The sequence below is a fragment of the Podarcis gaigeae genome (assembly GCF_964106915.1).
Source record: "Podarcis gaigeae genome assembly, chromosome: 2".
NCBI lineage: Eukaryota > Metazoa > Chordata > Lepidosauria > Squamata > Lacertidae > Podarcis > Podarcis gaigeae.
The window spans coordinates 91,584,130-91,610,492 of NC_139679.1; the positions used below are offsets into that span (position 1 = coordinate 91,584,130).

At 41.2% G+C, this 26,363-nt stretch overlaps 1 protein-coding gene and 1 long non-coding RNA gene across 3 annotated transcripts in view; one reads left to right on the plus strand and one right to left on the minus strand.

Annotated features, from left to right (window-relative positions):
• GRM7 (glutamate metabotropic receptor 7) overlaps positions 1-26,363 on the minus strand; it is a 425,704-nt gene that overhangs the window by 64,254 nt on the left and 335,087 nt on the right. For both annotated transcript variants that reach the window (XM_083723485.1, XM_083723484.1), the window contains exon 8: positions 24,974-25,909. In XM_083723485.1, the coding sequence (XP_083579611.1) occupies positions 24,974-25,909 (936 nt within the window). The remainder of the gene's footprint in view (positions 1-24,973; positions 25,910-26,363) is intronic.
• LOC310838150 overlaps positions 1-26,363 on the plus strand; it is a 719,862-nt gene that overhangs the window by 47,298 nt on the left and 646,201 nt on the right. The gene's annotated exons all lie outside the window — the stretch shown is intronic.

Genomic DNA, 26,363 nt, shown 5'->3' on the forward strand with positions numbered 1-26,363 from the left:
TTGTCTTTTTTTATTTTCAAGGTACAGAAGAACAGCCAAGAGTTTCACAGTCAAGGAATTGCTGTTTCTCCCCTATTGTGGGCAGCTGTGCATTTTATTTTTAATCCTATAGGATTACTAATATATCATAGAGTTGGAAGGGATCCCAGGGATCATCTAGTCCAACACCCTGTGATGCAGGAATCATATAATAAAAAAAACATTTTGGGCTTAGCCACACTTATCTTTTGCCCCTCTCTTTCTAGGCAGAGGTCTGTGCTTTAATGTTCTGTGTTTTTTATTTTATTTTTGTCATGAGCTGTCTACGTGAACACCTGTTCTTTAAAGTGGAATTGGAGCAAGGATCGTTTTGGGTTTTCTGCGGATTGCCATTTGTTCCAATTTAGCTTCAGAGAGCAGGTTTTTTTGTGGGGAAAGCTCCAAAGCAATAAAAATGGGTGCTCAGACACGGTTACGGACCGTGTCAGGAAAGAGTGGAAGAAAGGTAAGTGTGGATAAACCCATATATTACAGCAACATCCTGAACAATACAGAGGAAAATCACCCCAACTGCTCCTCAGAACTAATCCAGATAAAACCAGAGGTTCCCTGAATGTTTTTAAACCTCATATCAAAACAAGCTTTTCATGAAAATGTTTGCTGTGTTAAGAGTGCCCTTCCCCACACCCCCTTTCATAGTAGCTGCATGCTCCAATATCATCCTCCTGTTCACAGGAGAATTACTTAGGCACTTGGCCAAGAGAGGGATTTATTTTCTTCCCAAGGAGTTCTTGTTGCTCACTTTCAAGTCAGATTGAATTTGGTCCTTGTAACTTCACACGCTCGTCTGCACTCTCTCTTCCAGCCTGTCTCCACTGACAATGCAGCTCACCTCCCAAAGGAGATGGGGCTGATGCTCCCGCCATTGATTGGAGAGAATGAATTTTTAAAGGGCCAGGCCCTCTAATTCTTATCCTGAGTCACATTATCAGTTTTCACTTTCCACTACTGAAGGCAGCTAATGAATCATATTGATTAAACAAGTACTTGTGTAGCAAAACATTTGATCTTTTCACTTAAATCTGCCTCATTCCTACCAAGCTGGGTAAGGCTAGCAATATATTATTTAAACGCCTCCATTCTTTAGCTATCACATAACACCACTGTGTACATGCCTTCCTAAGTTTCCATTTTTATTTCTACCCATTCTATTTCTTCACAAAAACCAGGTAGCTGTACACTTTAGCTGCTGAACATTCAGTCCTTATCAACTGTTACATGAGGGCAACCTCACAGGTTTCACTGGAAGCTAAATTCACACTGCACTTTATACACTAGCTCAGCTGAGAATCACGCGCGCGCACACACACACACACACACTATTGATGGCAGAATCCTCATCCTTCTTTTCCAGTCACCACTTTTGTGCATTTTGCTCAGAAAATCATCAATTTGAACAAACATCATTCTCAACTTGTACTGAGCTATCCATATTCCAGTGGTATCAATGTAAAATGGCTGCTGTTTTAGAATATTAGTTTTAATCTGCTCATTTGACTACCGTCATGTGATGAACGGTATACTTAAAAATAAAAATAAAAAAAATCTTTGCCCATTGTTTCTTTGGCTGTGAAAGTTCCCTGTATGAAATCTGTGTCCATTCCATCTTATATACATAATTGTAATTTGAATTGTGTAAGCAGCCTAGAGAGGATATTGTCCAATATAGTGACCTGAACTATTTTATATTCAATGTAATCATATTTATCCGGCAGAGCTAGGCTTTGGCTGAATTGGGTTCAGACAGCCCAGGATTACCCAGGATCAGGTTGGGTTATCTGGAGTGATCCTTCAGAATGTGAGGTAGTTGGGCAGTGGGTGGGGTGGGGGGAGAAGAGGAGACAGGCTAACTATGAAAGCAGCACACGACTATTTGCAGAAGGGCTTTCAAACCACTGAATTCCAGCTGCATGTGCCCATTCCCTGTTTTTTGTTGGGTTGGTATTGGTTAAATGAATAGTTGGGGTTGGCAGTTACCATATTTTTCGCTCTATAAGACGCACCAGACCACAAGACGCACCTAGTTTTTGGAGGAGGAAAACAAGAAAAAAAATATTCTGAATCTCAGAAGCCAGAACAACAAGAGGGATCGCTGTGCAGTGAAAGCAGCAATCCCTCTTGCTGTTCTGGCTTCTGGGATAGCTGCGCAGCCTGCATTCACTCCATAAGACGCACAAACTTTTCCCCTTACTTTTTAGGAGGGAAAAAGTGAGTCTTATAGAGCAAAAAATACGGTATTTTAATTTGGTTATAACTGTAAACTGTTTACTGTTATTATTGGTTTCTATTGATCTATTGGGTTGTTGCTTGTATAGGATATTCAGTTTTTTAATGTTTCATGTTTCTTGTGTTTTTATATATGTTGTAAGCCACCCAGAGTAGTTGGGGAAACCCAACCATATGGGCAGGATATAAATCATCATCATCATCATCATCATCATCATCATCATCATCATTCCCAGCAGGGAAACATGCTGGCAAAGCAGACAGCAGCAGCTGAAGGCAATCCTGTATAGGGAAAGTTTTTTTAATGTTTAATTATGTTTCTATATATGTTGGAAGCCACCCAGAGTGGCTGGGGGAACCCAGTCAGATGGGTGGTGTATAAATAGTAAAATTATCATTGTGGAATGGGACGTCCCTATTTTCATTGGAGAAATGTTGGAGGGTATGTTGCACTGTAAAGTCTAGCAGGCATAGGCAAACAGCCCTCCAGATGTTTTGGGACTACAATTCCCATCACCCCTGGCCACTGGTCCTGTTAGCTAGGGATGATGGGAGTTGTAGTCCCCAAACACCTGGAGGGCCGAGTTTGCCTATGCCTGGTCTAGAGCCTCTTCTAAGATTTAAAAAGTAAATTATAGTTGGACAGAGCTGTTACTTTGTTTTTTTTATAATAATTTTTATTAAGGTTTTCCAAATTAAAACAAATCAAAACAAATTAAATCCAATCTATAAACTTTTTGCCAATAACTAGGACTTCCCCTCCCTACCCCCTCTTGTGTTCCAAATCTTCCAAATAAGCAATTAAATTCAACAAGTTTTTATCCCCAAATTACGCTCTTCATCAATAACCCAATTTATCCAAATTCTCATCCCCTAAAATCGATCTATACCCTTCCACGAGTTTCCCCCTTTCAAACATAGTACAGATGGGAGTAAGATAAATATGAATAGTAATTTTACAGCCTTTGGATTCCAATTTTCCCTCCCCTCTTTCCCCTTTGCGTTTCACCTATCCCTCCACTTCTAATATCTTCCTGGAGTTCCCACATTACACTATGTCCCTCAGGTTCTTTGCCAGTCTTTAATTACGGATGTCCAATCATAGAAGGAGTCTATCAAATAAGGGCCCATTTCTTCTATCCAGGTTTTTATATCCAGGAGTAAAAACTCCAATTTTGTATCCATAAGCTTGTCAAACCTGAATATCCCAAATGTTCCCCCAGTTCTGTCCAATTCTTGTTATTTCCTTGTTCTTGTCAATCATTCTCCTCCTTTTTATTTCTCTGTTCTCCCACAGAAATGTTCTTTTTCCAAAAGTTTCTAGTGTCTCTGCAGAGGCTTGTTATTCATGGAGCAAAGCATTGCATCATGTTCCTTTCATTTTCCAACAAATAGTTCCATTGTTTCCTGTAGTGTGTAGACCTCTGTAGACAAAATAATGTTCCATTCCTGCAGTTTCCCAGGAGATTAAAAGTTCCATTCAACTGTTCAGATTTCCTGTGAAAAACACATGCAATATCCCTCGGCTCCTCTAGGTGGATTGCAATAACAAAGTTCCCTTCCAGAATCACATCCACCAGACCAAGTAGCTTGTTAACCGATATTTAAAACAGTTTATATTCAATTTATAACAAATATAACCGGCAAAGTCCTCATAACAAAGTCTCTATTTTAATCTTCCTTTTTGACAGCTCTTTGACAGCTGTCAAAACCTCCATCACTTTTCTCCAGGCAGTTTCACGAATCGCTCCAGGGATTCCGGGGGGGTTGCTTTTTTTAAAACAATTCCACTTTTCTCCTCCAGCTCAATCTTATAATTTTCCCTCGCGAAGTTGCTAATTCGGCAAGATAAGGTTACACTCGATCTTAGTTGCCCAGTCCTTTGTTTTGGCTCTTCTACAATTTAGGGGTGGGCTGACTTCCTTTTTTCCGCCTCCCCCGTTCGCTCCGAATTTTAAAAATTTATCCCCTTTTTTTTTAGTCCATATTCCAATTACTCACGGGTTCTTCTTTAGAGCCGAATTTTCAATAGAAGAAGTCAGCGCTCTCCGCCGGATGGCTTGCGGCTGCGCTCGGCAGGGATAGCAGAGAACTCAAAGCACCACGCTTCTCCCCGGCACCCGATCCGTAGCCTTTAAAAAGGCTCCTTCACGAGTCGGGAGAGCGCTAACGGTGCCAGCCGAGTCTCCATGTCCACGGCCTCACTCTGGCCGTGGTTTTTAAGGGTCCCCGCATCGCCGGTGCGGTAGGACCCAGCCCCTGCCAAGCCGGCTCCCTCCGGAGCTCGGAGGGAGCCCGCCATTCGGCGATGGCGCCGACCCGGAAGTCCCAGAGCTGTTACTTTGGCATATTTTTCAACAAATACTCTCTCCACCTACCCTTTTTCTGCCTCTCTAATCAACTGCTTCCCCTTTGGACTTGTGTATAGCTAGTACCAAAGAGATGAAAAACTAACATAATTTCTTGTTTCACTGGAATTTCTATTTCTTCCACTATCAGAATCTCTTTAACTGTGGGACTGGATGGAACAACAACAGCAATCAGTTCAACCTTTTCTATGGCTGAAATTCAGAGCTGAATGAATAACGTAGATTTTTATTGAATGATTTCTATTGGGCGTTTTGTTGAGCTTTCAAAAGCCCTATTTAACAAATATAGGCACATATTAACAATTCCACATAGAAAACAGAACATTTAACCAGAAGAGCAGAGTGGGGAATGGAAAAAGGGAAGATCAAAGAAGGAGCAGTAAACGTCATGGAAAGGAGAGAGGAGCACAGCTGGCAAGGAAATAAAATATGCCTCTCATAAAAGCAGGTACGCTTGCTAACATCCTTCTGTTTAACCATTTAAACAAACATTTGCTATCAAGTTAGAAATGCTATAAATCTCTACTTTTTTACACTTTTACCATGTGCAGTTATTATGCAGTTTGCCAGCAAACAGCTGCATAAGCCGTGCACAGGGCAAAACACGTCTATGTAAACTGGCCAAATGTGCCCTTCTAAGGCTCTCTATTCAGGCCTTACTGCCTCTGCTCTGCAACTTCCTCAGGTACTTGTGCCTGGCTGAAATGCATTCCCGAACTGTGATAATGCCGCTCGCCTGAACAAAGAATGGAGAGGTGTGTGTTTGTGTAATGGAAACCCCTGACTCCTGCGTGGCTTGAATGCAAACCACTGTACAAAGAGAGACACATCCATCGCTCCAGCCACATTTAGCTCAGGTCACGTCCATGAGGGAGAGCAGCCCTCAGGCCAAAACCAGTTTCTCTGCCTCTGCTATATAGGTTCAGCTGCAGAACTGTATCACATGCCTCCTGACTATCCTTTTTGCCTAATCCGACAGTACCAGGGACCCTTAGGGCAGGTCTCTCTCTCTCTCTCTCTCTCTCTCTCTCTCTCTCTCTCTCCCCAGGCCACACAGACCTTCTTCAAGCTTCACCTCTCAGCATTGCTGCCGTGCACCTGCTTGAAGTGTATCCTTGAACTGTGATAAAGCCCCTTTCTCACTTGGGTGCAAGGTGGAAAGACATGTGCATAAAATTTTTAACAAGGCTGGAATACAGCCTGCTGTACAAGAGTCACATCTCTTGCTACGCCTGCTTCTGGTCCACCCACCTTTTGCTTCTGGCTACATGACCCCTGGAAAGTTGCCCACAGAGGAATGTGGGCCTTGAGTTTCTAAGGAGTTCTCCACCCCAGTCTGGGGAAATAAAATTTTCAAAGCTTATATACTGCTTCCCAGTGCTTTTTTTTTCTTTAAAAAAAAAGTTTAAGGGTGCTCTCAATTTTCTACTCATATTGAAATACTCAATGAGGCCAAACTTTGATTCACAAAATGTTTAGGGGTATGTGTACCCCTGCGTCCCCCCAGAAAAAAAGCACTGGTACTTCCTGTTTACGTATCTCAAAGCACTTTACAATATACATAAACACCTTAAAATCAATAAACAGCAATACAGTGGTACCTTGGTACTCGAACGGCTTGGCTCCCGAACAAATTGGCTCCTGAACACCACAAAGCTGGGAATAAGTGTTCCAGTCTGCAAACGTTTTTTGGAAGCCGAACGTCTGACGTGGCTTCCGCAGCTTCCGCTTGAGTGCAGGAAGCTCCTGCAGCCAATCAGAAGCTGTGCCTTGGTTTTCAAACAGTTTCGGGAGTTGAATGGACTCCGGGAATGGATGAAGTTCAAGAACCAAGGTACCACAGTACTTAATATATGCATATGGGGCAGACCAGGTGATTCTGTTTTTGTTTAGCTAGTGGGAATCTTGTCTCCAACTGATACTTTATATCTGTCCTTGATCTGGTTATGTTCCCTAAGCTCTATCCCCTTCCTAAAAGGTGGAGACACTTAAAGGGGTAAGCCATCTTTTCTGGTTCTATCATTGCTGTGAAAAGATCCACTGGGAATTGTGGGAATCCGGCTCTGATGGTTTTCTCCCACCCTGCTACACACTTCCTATGCATTTCCCGTACTTGATGAATTCTGAAGCAAGGAATCACAAAATGTAGAGGAGGGCCTATCAGTATTCAGGGAGCACGGCAAGCCAAAGGGGAATAGCAGGTGTGACAGAAAAGGAAAAAAAGAGCCTGGGGGGCGGGGGGGGGGGAGATAAAAAAGAAAATAGCAATCCATAAAAAGCTCTACAGTTGTCATGAGCAGACCAAGTTCACCATAGCTCTAATGCAGCTGACCCTGTGAAAACAATACATGCACACCACTTTTTGTCTATTTGTCATGAAGAGCCCTGGAGCCTGGGACTGGAGCGGGAACATGCCTGTAGGATAAGGTGACAGAGAGCGCTGGGCTTTGAAGCTCTTGGATTTTTCCTCCTTTGACCCAAGAGCCCCGGGACACACTTCCAGCTGCTGTTTCTTCTTTGTCATGCCCTCAGGATTGATATCAGAGGAGAGGAATGAACATGCCATAGAATCTTTCATTCTTTCAGACCAATGTGACAGGAACATTAGCAACTGCACAGATAAATAGCTGAGAGCAAAAGAGAGAGAAAGGCTTTCAATTTCGGATCCTTCATGAGGGTATTTCCTTCCGTCCTTTTATGAAGGTAAAATAATTGCTTTTTCTCTTCCTACTTATGCAAACTTAGCATCAGGTGGTCTTGCAAGTGGAAAAAACAACACCTACACTCACCTGCCCAAACCTTATACAGACGTTTCCTACATTTCCCAACATTTATGTGCAAAAGTAAGCATATGAGAGAATGCTGCTGTTGCTGTTTGATTTAACATGTCAATATTCTATTTTGATAAAGTATTTGTATTCAGTGGGGAAAAAATGCTGAAAAATATAATGTCTCTCTCCCACCCCCACCCCCACCTCCACGATCTCCTGAAGCGGTTTCCTCAAATCAAGCCTTGCTCAAGTGTTCAGCATGAAAATTGAGGAACATCTGCATAACTTATCTGGAACTGAATAAAGGCATCTATGGTTTCCTTTGTGTTCCTGGCTTAGCTTAAAATCAGTAGACATTATGCTTTACAGAAAATAATGTTATTATGTTTGAAGGGATTAAGGGCCTCATTATGATCTTTTCACACAAGACACTAGTTTGATTGTTTTTTGGCATTCAACTTCCAGTGCTAGGCTTTGCTTCTACACCATTTCTCTGGACAAAATATTACTTCCTCTTACTAAAAGCAAATTGCAAAAGGGGAACTTATAGTTTCTGAGCGGCAACATTTCTAAGCATATATTTATGCAAAAATTCATGTATGAGTTTCTTTAATGAGTTTCTGTCAGAGTTTCTTTAATGTTCAGGTACTCAGTTCCCTCCATATGAATTTACAAATGTATCAGTCCAGTGTTGGTCACAACATCAAATGACAATAAACACTTGAATCATGTCCGTTCCCCACCCCACCCCCTCTACCTGTCCAGAGATAATGTTTGCCTCAGGCTATTAGAGACAAAACCTTCAGTCAGATGTAAAAATTCCAACAAAGACAGTAGATCGTCATGGCCAAAATAATGCACAGCTGGGTCTATTTCCCCCCATTTAAATGAATTACAAGCAGACTGACGTGTAGCTAGGCAAACTGGTCCAAGATCTGGAACCTCAAACAATTTGGGGTGGTATGAGTAAGGCGAGACCCAGATCTGTTGTTCAGGGCCTCTCACTCTCTTTGTATCATCTGCTACTCTGGAAATCAGTGGAGGGTGTGCTGTGCCCTGCTCTCTTGTGATACTAGAGAACATCTGCCTGCAGGCAACGTTGTATAGACAGCCCCATTCCTTCCTCCAAACTAGACTGGCCTTGCCTCAAGCCTTCTGAAACTGGGTGTGCTCAACTCACACTTTCATGTCAGCTTCATGAGAGGAAGCTGGAAGCACCAGAAGGATGAGGAGCATGGCATTGCTGACTTAAGTCTTCCTGGGAATCCCACACAATATTGCATGCATTGGAATTTGTTTGCCCATTATAAAATGCAACAGGAAAGGAAGAGGAACACATGAATAAAGGAGATGGGACCCACTGATGGGCTCTTGACATCTCTACAACCCTGGAGGTGGTCTCTACGTCCCCTCGTCCCCGCCCAATATTTTTCATTGAATTTTAATAACGACAAACACATTTTAAAAAATTTAAATGAAAGAAAGAAAAGGATAAGTTGTCACAATTGCCAATAAAAAAATACAGGATACAACTATGGAAGATAAAAAAATAACATTGAACCAAAACATTTGCATAGACCTGTGGTAACTTCTGAAAGCAGGATTATACCTCTGCCCCCACCCCCACCCTGCAATACTCAGTTTACCTTGGGGAAAACGATCACTAGTCACTGCCCATATCTAGGCATGTAAGCTATTGTCTTGTATGGAACCAATAAACACTGACACTGCTATCTGCCTCGCCCACCAGTGGTCATTCCACCTGATAACATGGGTAACCAAAATGTAACATAATGCAAGCGTTTATGTCCACAGCCTTTCTTCCTTTGCAAAACAACAAGCCACTGGGGAAAAATGCTATTTAGCCTACTCACTATACTGCATTTAATATTGTAAGCCCTTAAGAAAAGAGTAGCAACAGCAGCAGCAGCAACAACAGGAGAGGCAGATACTTCTTACTTCAGCAACCAAAAGGTACAAAGTAAAGTTTAAAATAACCAAACCATTTTTTTTTTGTTTTACTCCACAATTTGTGGCTTTTGTGATGGGCATGTTCATATCCATTATTAATGGCACATTTACACAAAACGACTCTGAAGTTAATTCAGCTACACATGAATGAAAGAAAGGCATTCACTGATCTAGAACGGGCAGGAGCTGGTGCATGTGGTGAAATAGAATGCACAGCATTGCACCAAAAACAATAATAGTAATCATAGAATCATATATGCCCTTTGAATTATTTATAGTTGCAGCTCGTTTGATGTTAAAACAAAATCAAGGTATAAGCATAGGGGAGGGCTTTTAATAATTAGACTTTGCTGTTCAAAATATTGCCAGCGGAATGGCAATTATTTCATTTTAGCTAGTAGGTTGTCATTTTAGCTAGGAGGTTGACTATTATGTAATGTCACAGGCGGGACAAAGGATTTGGTATTCAAATTCTGCTGGCAGTTTTACAATTTCTGAAGAAAGAAAGGAATAGGTGTCAACATGATGCATTCAATGCCTTGCAAAAATATTAGCTTTTAACATTTAGCTGGAGGCCGTTAAATGTGCATGACAAAGCCTTGTGCCAATGGATGCAAAGCCCAACATTCTATCATATTCTAATGCTGCCAAGAAACAGAGTCAGGAATAGATGGGGGTATGGAGATAGAAGGCTCAGAGGTGGCAAAAAGGGGTCAAAACTGGCCCCACTCTTTTGACCGGGACTGGGGCAAAGGAGGCTTCAATCTACCTCAATGCCTTTGCAACTACGCTAGATTAGTAGCTGCCACCCTTATCCCCGGAATGGGCTGTTCCAAAGGGCATTTTAGGAAAAAAATTATGAGTGCAATTTCCCCTTAGAATTTAAGAATGGGGTATGGGATGGAGGAAGGAAGTTGCCTTCAATCTATATTAGTGGTTCCCAAACTTCAAATTTGCAGATGATTCCCAACTGCTGGAGGTTAGCTAATGCCACAGAAGGCAGAATCCGGATTCAAGAGGACCTTAACATATTGGACAGCTGGGCCGACCATCACAAAATGAATTTCAGTAGGGACAAATGTCAGGTTCTTCACTTAGTCAGGAAGAACCAGCTGCACAAATATAAGATGGCGGACACATATCTGGATGAGCAGTAGCAAAAAGGATCTAGGGGTCTTAGTAGACCAGAAGCTTAGCATGAGTCAACAATGTGATGCAGGAGCAAAAAAAGGAAATGATATTCTAGCCTGCATCAACAGAAGTCTAGTGTCCAGATCAAGGGAAGTCATAGTCCTGCTCTATTCTGCCTTGGTCAGAACACACCTGAAGTACTATGTCCAGTCCTGGGTGCCATAATTTAAGAAGGATATTGGCAAGCTGGAGCATGGGCAGAGGAGGGCGACCAAGATGATCAATGGTCTGGGGGAGGGGGGAAGCCTTATGAGGAATGGTTGAGGGACTTGGGTATGTTTAGCCTGGAACAGTGGAGGATAATTGATAGCCATCTTCAAAGGGCTGTCTCATGGAAGATAGTGCAAGGTGCTCCTGAGCATAGGACCCAAATCAATGGCTTCAAGTTGCAAGTAGGGATTGAAACATCAAGAAGAACGTTCTGATGTTAAGAGTTGTTTGACAGTGGAACAGATTCCACTGGAAGGTGGTGGACTCTCATTCATTGGAATTTTTTAAGCAGAGGTTGGATGGACATCTGTCCTGGATGCTTTAGCTGAGATTCCTGCAGGGGGTTCTGTGTTTCACTGATTCTGTGCTCCCCTCTGTTCTGTTCTGTTCTTATAGCACAAGCAGAACACATCCACAATTGGTGTGAACCTGATATCTTCCATTCATCCCCCCACCCCATGCATTTCAGGTTCAGTAATATCTTCTTTTTCTTTCCTGCTTTGTGGCTTCTGTGTATTTTATTTACATTAGTTTTCATTCCTTTGTACAGGCAGGATCGACCCAGCAAAAGAGGCTAGAATAATCACACGGGGGAGGGGGGGATCCTTGCTTTCTGCATGAAACATCAAAGCGCCAGCGCTTGCAGGCTTCAAAGAATTCCTCTGTGACTGGAGACCTATCTCCGGAGGTGCCAACTTTTTAAAAAAGTAATTTCTGCCTAAATGAATACATCACCATTATGATGCAGTTTCATCTGAATTTAATTTGAGTATTATCCCTCCATTGTGAAGACACTGATTTTAATAACTGAAAATTCCACAAAGGATACTGATTGTTAATTATGCCTTAGCATTCATCTGTATATTCCTATTAGAGATACAGGGGTTACAGCAGCATGAATATAGTTTTCATTCTATCCAAATGGCTGGTGGCATGTTCCTCACTGAAAATGAACATTCAGCTCCCTAAGTAATTTATATAGAGCATGATTATGGCCTTGGGCTCTTTCTGTTCAATATTTTAAATTAGATGCATACCTTACAACCGCAACATAGCTGACAAAATACAAATTTTAGGGGGGATTTCAATGCAACAAAAAATGATAGGTTAAGTCAGGTCAACGTCAAACATCTTTTTTGTTGTTGTTTCAAGAATCATATTTTATTAATTTATGCCCTTCTAAGGAGGAGATAATTATTTCAATCTGCCCTAACCTTAACCCGAAGGTCTCAGTAATTAGAATCTGAATATATTATTAACCAACACACCTCTGAATTTCTTTTGCTTTTGGTAAACATCTCACATGATCTTTCAGGAGCAAGGTGCATTAAACATATTTGAAGACTCTTGAGAAGCATGTAAGTGCTTTATGAACACAGAAACAAGGATTTTTGTGTAGATCTGTTCACCACATAAAATCACAATAAAAAACAGATAAAGAAAAATAAAAAAAAGACAACCCCCCAAAACCACAACACAGATGAAGTTGATGGACTACATGGAACTGGCGGAAATGACTGGCAGAATCCGAGACCAGGGAGAAGAGTCAGTGGAAGAAGATTGGAAGAAATTTAAATATTATCTACAGAAATATTGTAAAATTAATGAATGTTGGAAAGATGTTGGAATGAAGTTATATGGCTTTAGCAGAAATGTTATAAAGAATTAAATACAAATAGATTGTTAATGGATTAAAGGGAAAAATAAGGTTAGAATGTGTTAAGATAAATTATAGGACAGAAAATTAAGGAAGATAGAAAGGATTTGCTGAAACAGTTAATTGAAGTGGAATACAAAAAAGGCAGGTGCGAGGAGGTCGCTGAAACAAGTAAACGAAAGATAAGATATTGAAAGTATTGGACTTTTTAAAAATTGTTTTTGTTTTGTTTTGTTATGTATATGTAGTGTTTTTCTTTTTGTATTGCATTGTTTTGTTTTGTTTAATTCTTTTTCTTTTTTTGTAACCTTTAAACTCTTAATAAATATTATTTAAAAAAACAAACAAAAAAACCCCAAAAGACAAAACCACAACACATTTAAAAGGGCATCATATGTCAATCAGCCAAAGGCCTGGTTAAAGGCAACATTTTCACCTGGCACCTAAAGGTATAATGGTATAATGAAGGTGCCAGCCAAACCTCCATGGGGACAGCATTCCACAAACGGGGAGTCACTGCAGAAAAGGCCTGTTCTCATGTTGCTACCCTCTGGACCTCTCGTGGAGGAGGCACAAAAATAAGGGTCTCACAGGAATGACCTCAAGGTGTGGTAGGTTTATATGGCAAGAGGTGATCCTTGCATGTATGTAAATAACGAGTTGAAGAAGGAGCACAGGGTCTCAGAATGGTAACTAAAAAAATATTTTTTAACAACTAGCCTATTCTCATCCCCTAATTTACATGTTTATTCTAATAAATTTATGTCTTGCACATTCTGCTCCTTTTGTCTGTTTTTAAACTTTTCCCTTTTGGTGTATCCCACTGCAATTAGTAAATTAATTCAAATACAATACTATGGGCCACTTTGCAGATTACATTTTTAGGCGTACACCCATAATGTTTTAAGTACACATCATGAATGTAAATCATGAAGGTGGCAAGCATGTTTGGAAACTTATGTGTTAATTGTATAAGTATTGTCAAGGGATGCGGGTGGCACTGTGGTGCAAACCACTGAGCCTCTTGGGCTTGCTGATCAGAAGGTTGGCGGTCTGAATCCGCACAACAGGGTGAGCTCCCTTTGCTCTGCCCCAGCTCCTGCCAACCTAGCAGTTCGAAAGAACGTGAAAGTGCAAGTAGATAAATAGGTACCACTGTGGTGGGAAGGTAAACTGTGTTTCCGTGCGCTCTGGCTTCCATCACGGTGTTCAGTTGCGCCAGAAGCAGTTTAGTCATGCTGGCCACATGACCTGGAAAGCTGTCTGTGGACAAATACTAAATGCCGCAACCCCAAAGTCGCCTTTGACTGGACTTAACCATCCAGGGGTCCTTTACCTTTTACCTTATAGGTATTGCCAGCATTTATTTACTTATTAAGAAACATACATACCACACACCATGTAGCCTATATTACAGCATAGTAAACAATATAAACTAACACACACACACACACACACACACACACACAGAGAGAGAGAGAGAGAGAGAGAGAGAGCGCTAAGGACCCCTAGCAGTGATGGAGAAATGTAATTCAGTTTGCATTTAAAGGTGATCCTACCTAATTAATACATTCCAAAACAATAAATGAAACCGACAGACAGATTAAGTTTAAAGGAAAAATGGAAACAATCTAGATAATTTTGGACATTATCCAAATTAAACCATTGTAAGACTTGATCAGATATGCATATTCATCACTTATAGGTAAGTATAACCTATGAATGAACCATCTCAGAAAAAGCATTATGGGCAGAACTTTCAATTCACCCAAAAAACAATACTTTTCAATTGATTTGGCAAACTGACCTGGAGTCAAACCTAGTATGAGAAACCCTCTGTGAAGTGAAATGTTAATAGAACATTAACTTCTCTGCCTTAATTTGATGCAACTGTATTTCAAAGACATAAAATGATTGATATAAGCTTTGTGCATTTCTTCTCATTGCCATCTTAATACTGTCTTGGGGGCTCTTCTAGAGCTCTGGTTATTTTAGCATTAATTTCCTAATGAACATTTCTCACTGTTTTATCTGGAAAGAACATAAATTTGTGATAGACTTAAGAGTTTCGGGATAATGTTTTCTTTTGTTTTGTTTTAAGCCCACTCTCTCGAGCCATTACTTATTCTGGAAGAAACAAGTCAGCTTTTCTAGCACACTGAAATATTTAGCTATGTTTTTCACTTTTGCTTTCCAGAGATAACAGCACCTGGAAGAATGGTTAACAGAGAAAACAACAGCCACTCAAAACATTCTTAAAATTATTTAGTAGGCCCCAAAGCACCAGGCTTCCTACCTTATATAATTTCAGCTTCAATTTATTCACTTCTTATTAATGTTGAATGCTAAATGGAAGTTGTTTTTTGTCATTGAAATCACTTAGATTAAAAAATCCCAACCGCCCCTTGGCTGGCACAAGATATTTTACGGACTGAAGCAAAGGGCAAGATGGCAATGGGGCAGCATCCTTTGGTGCACCAGTTGACAGCAAGCTACTTTAGGGATATATGACAGACCATGAGGAACATGGAGTTCTGGTTTCCAGCAGAAGGAAATGGTAAGGGGACTCAGGAGGAGCAGCCATAGCTGTCCCCAGCACCTGCCATCTTTCCCTAAGGATACAGCCAGCCTTCTAAAGGGAATCCTTGTACAATCTTTTCTCTGCATGCTATCTAGTAGGCTTGTGAAGACCTTGAAGTACAATTTTCAACAGGTTTTGTTTTATTTAAAAGGTGAAGAGAACCCTGCTTCCCTTTGCCATTCATTTCTAAAGCATGTCTGAGACTGAGACATGTGTCAGGTCATTAAATCCAGCAATAACACCTTGAATATTTTAAAATGTTAGATTGCCACAAACTAGCTCAGAACAATTTCGTGGGAAATTAACATGGCTATAGTGTAGCTCATTCCCCACCCCTAAGTGCTATATTTTTTAACATCATGGGCATCTGTTGCCGTTTTGAAATGAATTTATTTAAGCTTAAACTCAGCAAATGGGATGCCCACTGATTAAGGACTTTGGCAATTTATTTTCTGTCTTACTTTAACTGATAAAGAAACCTAGTAGCACATACCAAGTAATAGCCAAAGAAGACAAGAGGTTAAACATATGTTCTAATGGCCCCCGCTAATAGCAACTGGTGTTAATGGAAGATTCCCTCCCAAAGCAAATAGCAGTTTTAAAGAAGAGGTTTTAGTCAGGATCCCAACAGAGGAGGTAATGTTAAACTTCCCCTCTCTACCTTTTGCAAGCCTCCGCCTCAACAGTCCTCACTCCCAAAATCCAAAAGTTGCTCTTTCCATTTTTAAAGGGGGCACATGAAATGAAAAAAAAAAAATGCATTAAGTATTCGGTATAATTTTGCCCTAAATGTGGTTTGGGCTGGAGAGTTGAAGAAATGTAACATTATTTTAGTACAAACTAATGGTATCTTGGATACATTTTGATGAATATAGCTTTATTAAACAATACACTGAAATTATTAACCTATACACAGATGTAATTTACTGCTAATTAAAATTGTTTGCATGTATGTGGATGGATGCTTGATTCAAGAGAGGTGCATATGTGGCTTAGAACATTACTGCAGATGTCAGTTTGGACTACAATCAGATTGGTTAATTGTTTTATTATTTTCTTAAACAATCATTGATCATGCGGCTCAATGGTTTGGGAAGCTTAAATAAGTAATGCTAAGATCATTTTCTCATAGTTCCAGTTCTAAGAAGTCTCTCACACCTGCAAAGCTCATGGACAGGGGCACCAACTTGGGCCCCAGATTATGGGTACCCAGCAACATGCTGACGGTATGTGCCATCATGTCTTGATACACTATGTATGCTATGTGCCACATCGGAGGCCCCATGAGCCCTCAGCTACCATCTGTGAGGCCTTGGACTCCACCCCCAAGGGCTCCCAAGGCCTCAGATGCGACCTCTGGTGCTTCATGAGGCTGTGGTGCTTCATGAGGCTCTGGAAATCATGTTGAAGGCCCTGCAAGGCCTCGGATGCCACCTCTGAGGCTCCGTGAGGCCTCAGGTGTGACTTCCGGTGCTTCGCAAGGCTCTGGAAGTCATGTCGGAGGCCCTGTGGTGCAGGTGCTGAGCACCCACAACAAAAATTTTGTGGGTGCCTGGGCACCCAGGGTCCCCTACAGCAGTGGTGGATCTTCATGCTCTGGCACCGGGTGGCAGAGAGCAGGCGGGGGCTGGTACGCATCCTGGGGGCATGGTGTGCGTCCTGGGGGCGTGGCCTGTGTCCTGGGGGGCATGGCGCCCAGCATGGGCAGGGGGGCAGCTGCAATGTCACTCCACCAGGATCATGCTGCCAGGGGCGGTGTACTCCCCCCGCATGCCTCTTCCTCCGCCAGTGTCCTACAGTTGGCCCCAGTGCCCATGGGTAAGATGAACTGCTGCCTAAATAGGATGCTCATGCAATTCCCACTATATCATGAGGAAACCTAGGCAAAGGCGGTCAGATCAACATTGTGAAAGTTAAAGGGCATTTCATGTTGTTTTTTAAAGATCTTTCAGAGCTACATTTCCATGGAGTTGTAAAGCTGTACAATTTAAAGTAGCATTAATCCCTAACAAAGGTAAATGCAAGTAAAACAATAACACTATTATCACTAGTGAGGACCTGACCACATTACAAGTCATAATTTTCTAGCCAAGTTATAAATCCTACATAAATTGGACAAAATCTCCTTCACTATGAGATTTCAAAGTATCTTCACATTTTTGTAGAGCTGTACAGCTAAACACAGCCTTATATTTTGGGAAGTAAAGTGGGGAGAGAGCAGAGGAAGCATGGGACAGTTGAAAGCTCTGTATTATAGTTTAGCAACCTTGACAAATGGTTCACTGGAAGCCTTGGGACACTGACACCCATGAATATATTGTTGCTATAGCAACTACTACATTTGTTGATATGGCACACATTCACTTTCCTGGTGAAACACAAATTAGTCTCAACAGTCGAGCAATATTTCACAGGACAACCAAACAGGGAATAGTGCCTCGTCCCCCTAAATGTACAGTAAGTACAGTAATATTTTGCAAATGTGAATTACATTGTGTAGAGTGAACCAAACGAGTCCCATCGGCGCAAGCTCTGCACAAGGGCTTCAGCTTCCACAATGGTGTCCTCCGCTACTCTCCCCATACTTCCAAAATTCACCCAAGGCAGTTGGAAATGCTGGCACAGAAAGGATGCTCACCATAGCAGGACACCCACCCATTGTTTACTTTGCCTTTTTCACACTTTTAGTGAATGTGTGTGTTCATTCATCCTGTCAAATGGACCTGGCACTTTCTCATTCCCCCACTGTTTTGAATGAAAAGGCCATTTTTTAAAAAAAAAATGTCATCAGAGGAGAGAGGGTAGTTGGTTTCAACAGCAAATGGGATTAAGGGCTTCACATTTCCTGCTAGTAAAGATACATGGAATGGGAGGATGTGACAGAGGCCTCTGCAACTGGGACATGAAAGCAAAGGTTTGTCTAGAGGCGATGAATTAGCTGCTTATATTCCTCACACTTTCCCCACTAAGCATACTCAAACACAGAATCAACGTTAAGAGATTACTAACGCCTTTCAGATAATAATGATAGTTTATAAAAGTTCAAAGAAGCCTAAATATATCCCCAGTTAGACTTCGCAGCTAGATGCAGTGAGATATTCTTCAATTGGATGCTTTAGCACAGGAAGAGCAACGCAGGAGAGCAAGTCAGGCTGAGTGATAATGGACACAGCTTCTGTGGGAACACAACACCAGCTCCTAACCATGCTACTCTTCCCTGCAGCTAGGCAGAAAGAAGTATGCATACTGTTTCTCTTGCTCTATCCATACACTTTAAAAAATTTCTGATTTTTTTTTAATTTGCTAGAGCACCTTGCCTACAGCTTTACAGACACAGACATCTCAAAGAGTGCCTTGACATCATTTCAGCATGCTGAAAAATATTGATAAGTTCCAAGATCATAATTCTAGCCACCTTCTATGAGTGCAATACTGCTAGATAAAATGGATGGCTTGGGTTCATATGTAATAGTCAAAAACCTTGCAGAATGCACTTCTGACAACAAAAGCACTTGATCCTCCCACACATCCTCAAAACCCAACCTAAACATGAATTTCTTTAATGGATGCTCAGAAAAATACATGATTGAAGACACACATTAGCCTCAAGGAGAGTTTGTTCTCCTATGATAAGCACTTTCAGATTGCTTCTGCAAAGAGCTTTGTTTTCTCAGGGCCAAAATTTGCCTTAGGGTATATTTGTGACTATGGCTAACTTTTCTAGTTTGCTGTTGTTAAATAACAGCTGTGGGGGAGCACAACATGTGGGTAAGGAGGAGAGTTAACCCCTGACCCACACTCTGCCATTTCAATGAAAATCACCCTCCTGAAGCTGCTGTTTGCTGTGGGAAGGCAACTGCTATAATGGTGTGAGGGTGATTTTCCTTAGGACCGTGGCACACGAAGGGATGTTTAACCCCGCTCTTCACATATCCCAGCCTTGACAGCAGTTGTTGTTTACCCAACAGCAACCCATCAAACAGGCCTATTAATTCTGATCTTGCATTTAATGAAATATAATTTGGCCCCCAGACCGGTGTTGTGGGATATTTATAACTATCTACCTCCGGGGAACAGTTTCAACAATGCCTGCTTTGCCAAGAAACACTTGAGCATTCACTAATGAGCTTTGCACATAAATAAACTCTGTGTAGGGAAAAGCATAAACAAATCCATGTGGATCATTGTGAATGTGACGTTCTAGTATGTGCTCATGTAACAAAATATGCACAGGCATGGGTATCGCATAATGCTATACAGATGATATAAAGGTAAAGGTAAAGGGACCCCTGACCATTAGGTCCAGTCGTGGCCGACTCTGGGGTTGCGCCGCTCATCTCACTTTATTGGCCGAGGGAGCCGGCGTTCAGCTTCCGGGTCATGTGGCCAGCATGACTAAGCCGCTTCTGGCGAACCAGAGCAGCGCACGGAAACGCCGTTTACCTTCCTGCCAGAGCGGTACCTTTTTATCTACTTGCACTTTGAGGTGCTTTCAAACTGCTAGGTTGGCAGGAGCAGGGACTGAGCAATGGGAGCTCACCCCGTCCCAGGGATTTGAACCACCGACCTTCTGATCGGCAAGTACTATATACAGACATATTATTCCTTTTCTAATATGTAAGTGTTATGTGTGAAACAGCCCCAAGCATTTGATGACAATGTATACTGGCTTAAATGCATACTGATTTCTTGACAATGTATACTGGCTTAAAAAACTAAGAACAAAAATACAGTAAGAATTAGAAAGGCATTTGTTGGAAAAGGGAGAAACTTTCAGAGAATAATTATATGCTTTGTGTGTCAGTCACATGAATAATTTGCTAGAGAACTTGCTTGACTCACTCAACTCCTTATCGTCTCACTTTGCTATTCTAATATTTTGATTCAATTTGGCTTATTGATTTAGCTGTGCTTGGCTTGACCTTACAGGGGCTGTTTTTGCTCTTTTCAAGTGCCACTTTGTATTGATCCTAGTATAAACCTATAGCTTCTATAATTGGTCTAACACTTCTCGGAGGCTGCCTTTGCTCCTGATCAGGGTAGCCACAGATCTGGGGAGAATTTAAAACAGTTTTGTTGTCCAGGCCAATTATATTGGCAGCATTATCACTAGCATTTCATTTGTACAACACTCGCTGCCAAAGGGAGAGGTTAATAAGCTGTGCTGCACCACGGTGTTTAGTTGGACAGCGAATGGTGAGTCAGGGATGTCAGCTATTCTGAACTCCCCATTGCTGTGGAGAAAGACTTTGATTCAGCTGTTCACAATTCAATTACAAGGAAGTCATCGTTCTCATAAGGAAGAAAGCTAGCACAATAAGATCTGTTAAGGTATCGATCTCTATAAGAAGAATGCCTTCAGATGAGCTGATGTGCTAATTGTTGGTAAGGCAGTAGCATGGGCACATGCAGTGCCTGGATTTACGTATAAACTAAACAAGCTATAACTTAGGGGCCCACTATCTTGGGGCCTCCAAAAAAAATTAAAGGAAAAAAACAACTGGATGTACATTTCCAAAATATAAGATAAAAAACAAATAAAATTAAACTTTTGTTATTGTCAAATGCCAATGTGTTTGCATTATTAAGTTTGTTATGAATAAAAAATCATTTTAAGTTAGAGTTTAATAATTATTTCACTATTAATATAAGGTAAAAGGTAAAGGTACCCCTGCCCGTACGGGCCAGTCTTGACAGACTCTGGGGTTGTGCGCCCATCTCACTTAAGAGGCCAGGGGCCATCGCTGTCTGGAGACACTTCTGGGTCACGTGGCCAGCGTGACAAAGCTGCATCTGGCGAGCCAGAGCCGCACACGGAAACACCGTTTACCTTCCCGCTGGTAAGCGGTCCCTATTTATCTACTTGCACCCGGAGGTGCTTTCGAACTGCTAGGTTGGCAGGCACTGGGACCGAGCAGCGGGAGCGCACCCCGCCGCAGGGATTCGAACCGCCGACCTTTCAATCGGCAAGTCCTAGGCACTGAGGCTTTAACCAACATATACCTCTACTTAATTGTATTTCACTATTAATATACTTCTTCTTAATGGCATTTCAGTTCAACAATTACTTTGATAAAATACATATTTTGTTCTGTGCAAATGGCTTTAGATACCTATTAGGTCCATATATTACCATATAGCATATATTCAACACAAAAAACAGTGACAATTTGTTGTTGACAAAGGATAGCTGGACATATAAAGGGCCCCATTACCTTCAGTAGCTTAGGGCCTCATCAAACCTAAATCTGGCCCTGGGCACATGCGGCACATGGTTCAGATGGTAGACCGGGAGCAACAGTGGGTGTCTTTCTTTTCTCCCATCTGCCATCCATGGGTCTGCCTGCCTGTGGCTTCCACCTGTGTCTGCTCACAGGGCTGCCTGTAATTGCCAATGGTGCCTTTGCCACTGCCTTCCCTGCTTCTGCTAGCCAGCCATGATGGGGTTCTTCCTCAGGTGAGTTCACAGCAGAAATCTATTGGATACCTGCACTACTGCCATTGTGGCTGTGGCAGAAACTATTTGACCCTGTATTTCACTTTCTGAAAGCATTTCATCCAGTAAATTATCCCCTATGATGACTCTTCACTGACTGTAAGAAGGCTGTATACAAAATCACAAGGTAGTCTAATTTAACACTGCAGCTTATGGTCAGTGCCACATTTACATATAAGCTAAACAAGCTATGGCTTTGGGCCCCACTCTCTTTGGGGCCCCCTAAAAAATCTAAAGGAAAAAAAACTGCATGTACATTTCCAAAATATAAGATAAAAAATAAAATAAAACCTACATACAGCAACAGTGTTTTGTGTTGCGTAGGCTAAGTAATGGGCCCCACCTGCTAGCCTGCTCCCTAAAATATCACTGGTTTGCTCATATCTATATACTATATAGGGTGCCTATATTCTGCATGGACTGGTTGCACGGCAATATGTGCAAATGGCTTTAGATACCCATTAGGTCCATAAATGACCATATAGCATATATTCAACACAAAAAACAGCAACAATTTGTTGTTGACAAAAGACAGCTGGGCATATAAAGGGCCCCATTACCTTCAGTAGCTTAGGGCCCCATCAAACCTAAATCCAGCCTTGCTTATGGTAAATGGCTTTACCTAATAGTCTCTGAAATAAGCAACCACGTTACCTTCAGCTTTTAATCGGCTACACTCTCTTATGTTGGTTTATATGATTTTTATTTTTAAAATTGCTTTGTATGTTAATCACAAAGTGTGATAGAAATAATTTTAACTAAATAAATCATAGGAGGGCAGAGAGGTACTTGACCTCCTGTGTCTCCACAATATCACAACAGCATCTATATTCTTTTTTAATATTTCCTTTCCTCATAGTTCTAAGGGGTTTCACAAGTCTGAACAAGAAGGAAGGGTTGTAAGGACACCTGAAGTTCTTTCCCAAACATTTCCTCCTTCCATTACAAACCCAATTCCCTCACCACAGTATATATCTCTTCCCGTCATGTTAGCACAGAAAAGATTCTGCTGAAAACTAATTTTTAATTGGAAGACAGTGTGATTAGGCTAAGTAAATTATATGTGTATAATTGGGGTTAATGCTGGCCACACAGAATGTGCTTGTTCTAAAATCAGAATGTGCACATTTTAATATATAAATCCCTTTTTCTTAGTCACATTAAAATGTGCTGGTCACATTTATGTTATTATGTCTTATAAAAATATCAATATCGAGACAATTTTTATTGCTTCTGATTTAAGTTCCTGAATATTTCCTAATATTAAAAACTTCTTGAATATAACAAAGCCTCCAGAAATGTTACCATTAACCATCAATAGCTCTTGTTCTCTTCACATTTTCCTATAGTGTAATTTTATTCCAAGGCATCATTGCAGTCCCTTATTATATTATATAATATAATGCCATTTTTCAACATGTAAATGTTGTAAGAACTAGTAAAGCTAGATGTTATCCATTCCGGTATTATAGGAAAACCTAAATCAATATATAGGGACCACAACCCAATGCACATGTACTTGAATATTCAGAAGGGATTTGAATGAGGAAAATGGTACAAGGAGAAACATTCAAAGGCCTAGCAATACTATTATCTTAATGCAGTTTATTTCCCAGTATTAGAAATTATGATAGTTCCATTCACGAAACTCTAGACATCACATCTAGTTTGGTAAATTGTTGCCTGGTCACAGAATCAGCTTTGATTTTATGAATAATTAGCTGGTTAGTCCACTGCTGTAAATGGAATTGGACTTGCAAATGTTACCTGCACGTGGCCTTCTAACAGGTGAGATCAATGAATCACACTGTACCCTGCTTTGTTATGCATATGTGCAATGTCACTTACTAAGCTAAGTGATAACTGTCTCTGTAGAGACAGTGGCGGAGCTTCATACTCTAGTACTGGGGGGCGGAGAGCAGGCAGGGCAGGGCTGGTGCGTGTCCTGGGGCATGGCGCGCCTCCCGCAGGGGCATGGCATGCATCCTGGGGGCGTGGCACGTCGCCTGCAGGGGCGTGGCACCTAGCACGGGTGGGGGGCAGCCGCGATGGCACACCACCGGGATCGTGCTGCCGGGGCAGTGCGCTCCCCCTGCACTCCTCTTCCTCCGCCAGTGCGTAGAGATATATCATATATATATATATATATATATATATATATATATATATAGTCTGATTACAAAACATGGTCTTCTGACAATGATTGCTTCAGATCCCAAATTCTGTAGGCAGAAGGAAATTAAATTTTAAAAGTAAAAAGAAGAATAAGCATACAATCTAGTTTTGTCTGAGAAATGGCTATAATAATAGGCAAGTACAGAAGCACTGAGCAAAACTTGTTTGGACGACAAGTCTGTTATGCAAGTATATATACTCCAAGGAGTCAAAATGCATTTGTTAACAACAAATCATACCAACCAACCCAATTTTTCTTCTTTGATGTGGAAATGGCTATAATGGACAAGAAGGACTACTGTGGATATAATGTATCCTGACGTTAGGAAAACTTTTGTCACAAATTCAGAAGACATCCTCCTAACTAAATTGAAGAAATACATTTTAGAAAGTGGATACAATATTGGAAGCAAAACCCAAAAGAGTTATAATGCAAAATGTATTTCCAAGGAAGTTGTGGAATCTCCTTCCACTAAGGCACAATAAAGTCAATTAGAAATTCATGCATATGTTTAAGTCTAGAGTACTCTTCAAACAACAGCTCGCCTTCCTTTGCATCACTGTCGCTGCAGGCTTCCACATTCTGGGGACTGAACTTCTGTAGTGGAGAACCTTCTTTATTTTTGTAGGCTCCCTGCACAATTTATAACTGTGATCTTACAAGATTTCCAATTGCACAGGGAACCTACACAAGTAGGCTCCACACTGCAATGTGTACAAGTCAAAAAAACATCTTGGTTATGGCAACACTGAACCTTCATATTTAGAAATTGTAGCCATATTTCCCACAACAAAAGCTGCAATCTTTTATATACTTACCACTGGGTATAGTCTATTCATGTTAATAGGATTGTACCACAATACCTAGTTTGAGAAACGCATCTCAGCGATCCTTTGTGCCCCGTGGTTCTGAATTCCCAAAATGCAGATTAGGGCACAAAACTATTTTCAATAGATGCTGACTTTATATCCTGTAATCAAAGCAATGAGCTGTCCCTCCCATTAAAATAGTAACCTTCTATCCATTATGTTAAAAAAAGGTTCAGCTCAAACAGAAGGAACTGATGGATCAGCTGATTCTTACTGACCATCATCTGCCACTTCATCAAACAAATGACTTACAAACTAGCTGCAGGAAGGGGGAGGCAAATACATTGTGCATTGCTGTAGCTGTAAGGAACCATTTTTGCCAAGCCATTTAGCCCATTTCCAAAAGCACGTTTAAATAAAAACTTCCATATATAATTTATAGGAAAAATCATCCCATGTTACTTGATTTTCACCTACCTTTTCAGCTGCATGGGAAGTGCAAAAAAATATTGGAATAAAGGCAAGCCATACTATACAAGTCGTGTACATAGTGAATCCAATGGGTTTGGCTTCATTAAAATTCTCCGGGACACCCCGAGTCTTGATAGCATAGACAGTACATGTAACCATGAGGAGAATGCTATACCCCAAAGAACATATGATTTGTAGATCCGTAATGTCACATTTGAGGACTCCTCTGGCTTGATCTGGTTCCATAGGCTTATGCTCATCATAATCTATTATACTGTTTGGTGGGTCAACTGCAAACCAAATAAAAACCCCAAGAAGCTGTACTGATATCAAACTTGAAGTAATTGCTAGTTGTGACGTTGGACTAATAAGCCTGGGTGCTGTCACTGATTTTTTGCCCTGTTCAAATATGCGGTAGATGCGGTTTGTTTTAGTCAACAGAGCTGCGTAACTTATGCACATCCCCAATCCTAAGAAGATACGTCGGAAGGAGCACACGGCAACATCTGGCTTGGCAATCATCAAGAACGTGATGATATAACACAGAAATATTCCTGTCAACAGAACATAGCTGAGTTCCCTTCCAGAAGCCCGCACAATGGGGGTGTCGTTGTATCGAATGAAGGTTGCCATAACAAAAATGGTGGCAATAATTCCAAGCATGGCCAAGAAGACCGGGATGACTGCCCACGGGGAATGCCACTCCAGCTTCACAATAGGGATAGGGCTGCATCCTGTACGATTCTCGTTTGGCCGTTGACTGTAGGAGCAGATCTTGCAGGTCACTTCGTCAGACTGGTATTGGTATCCATCGCATAGCTCACATTGCCAACAGCAGCTCATCCCTTTAATAATCCTCTTTCGTTCTCCCGGTTTACAGGGAAGGCTGCAGACCGAAGTAGGGACCTTCTTTGTTCCTTTGCCCCACTGCATTTCATCCATCTATGGGTAAAAGAATGCAAAGTAAATAGGACTGGTTATCTGGAAGTAGTTATCAAGCAGCCCTTAGTAACCACAAAGGAAAACAAATGTGTGCACAGATGGCATCATGGAAACAATCCATTTTCTGCTAAAATTTGATCTGTGCAGATTAAATTCTGTACATATATTTGGGTAAAACGGATATAGCCATGTTAATCCACCACCAAGTAAATGAGGGCTGTTGCTGAGAAAGAGAAAATAGAATTAAAATTTCACACAAGAAGCAAATAATAAGCAAATGATATAAAGGTTATTAGGGAGATGATATAGGAAATAAATGCATGTAGGATCCAGGATTGTTGAAATGATGAAGTTTGTTTTATCAGCTGAAATATTTGGGCATTCTCTCTCTCGTTTCCTTTGCAACACAGTAAATGCTCATCTAGCCATGCATAACTTCTTACAACCTTGTAAG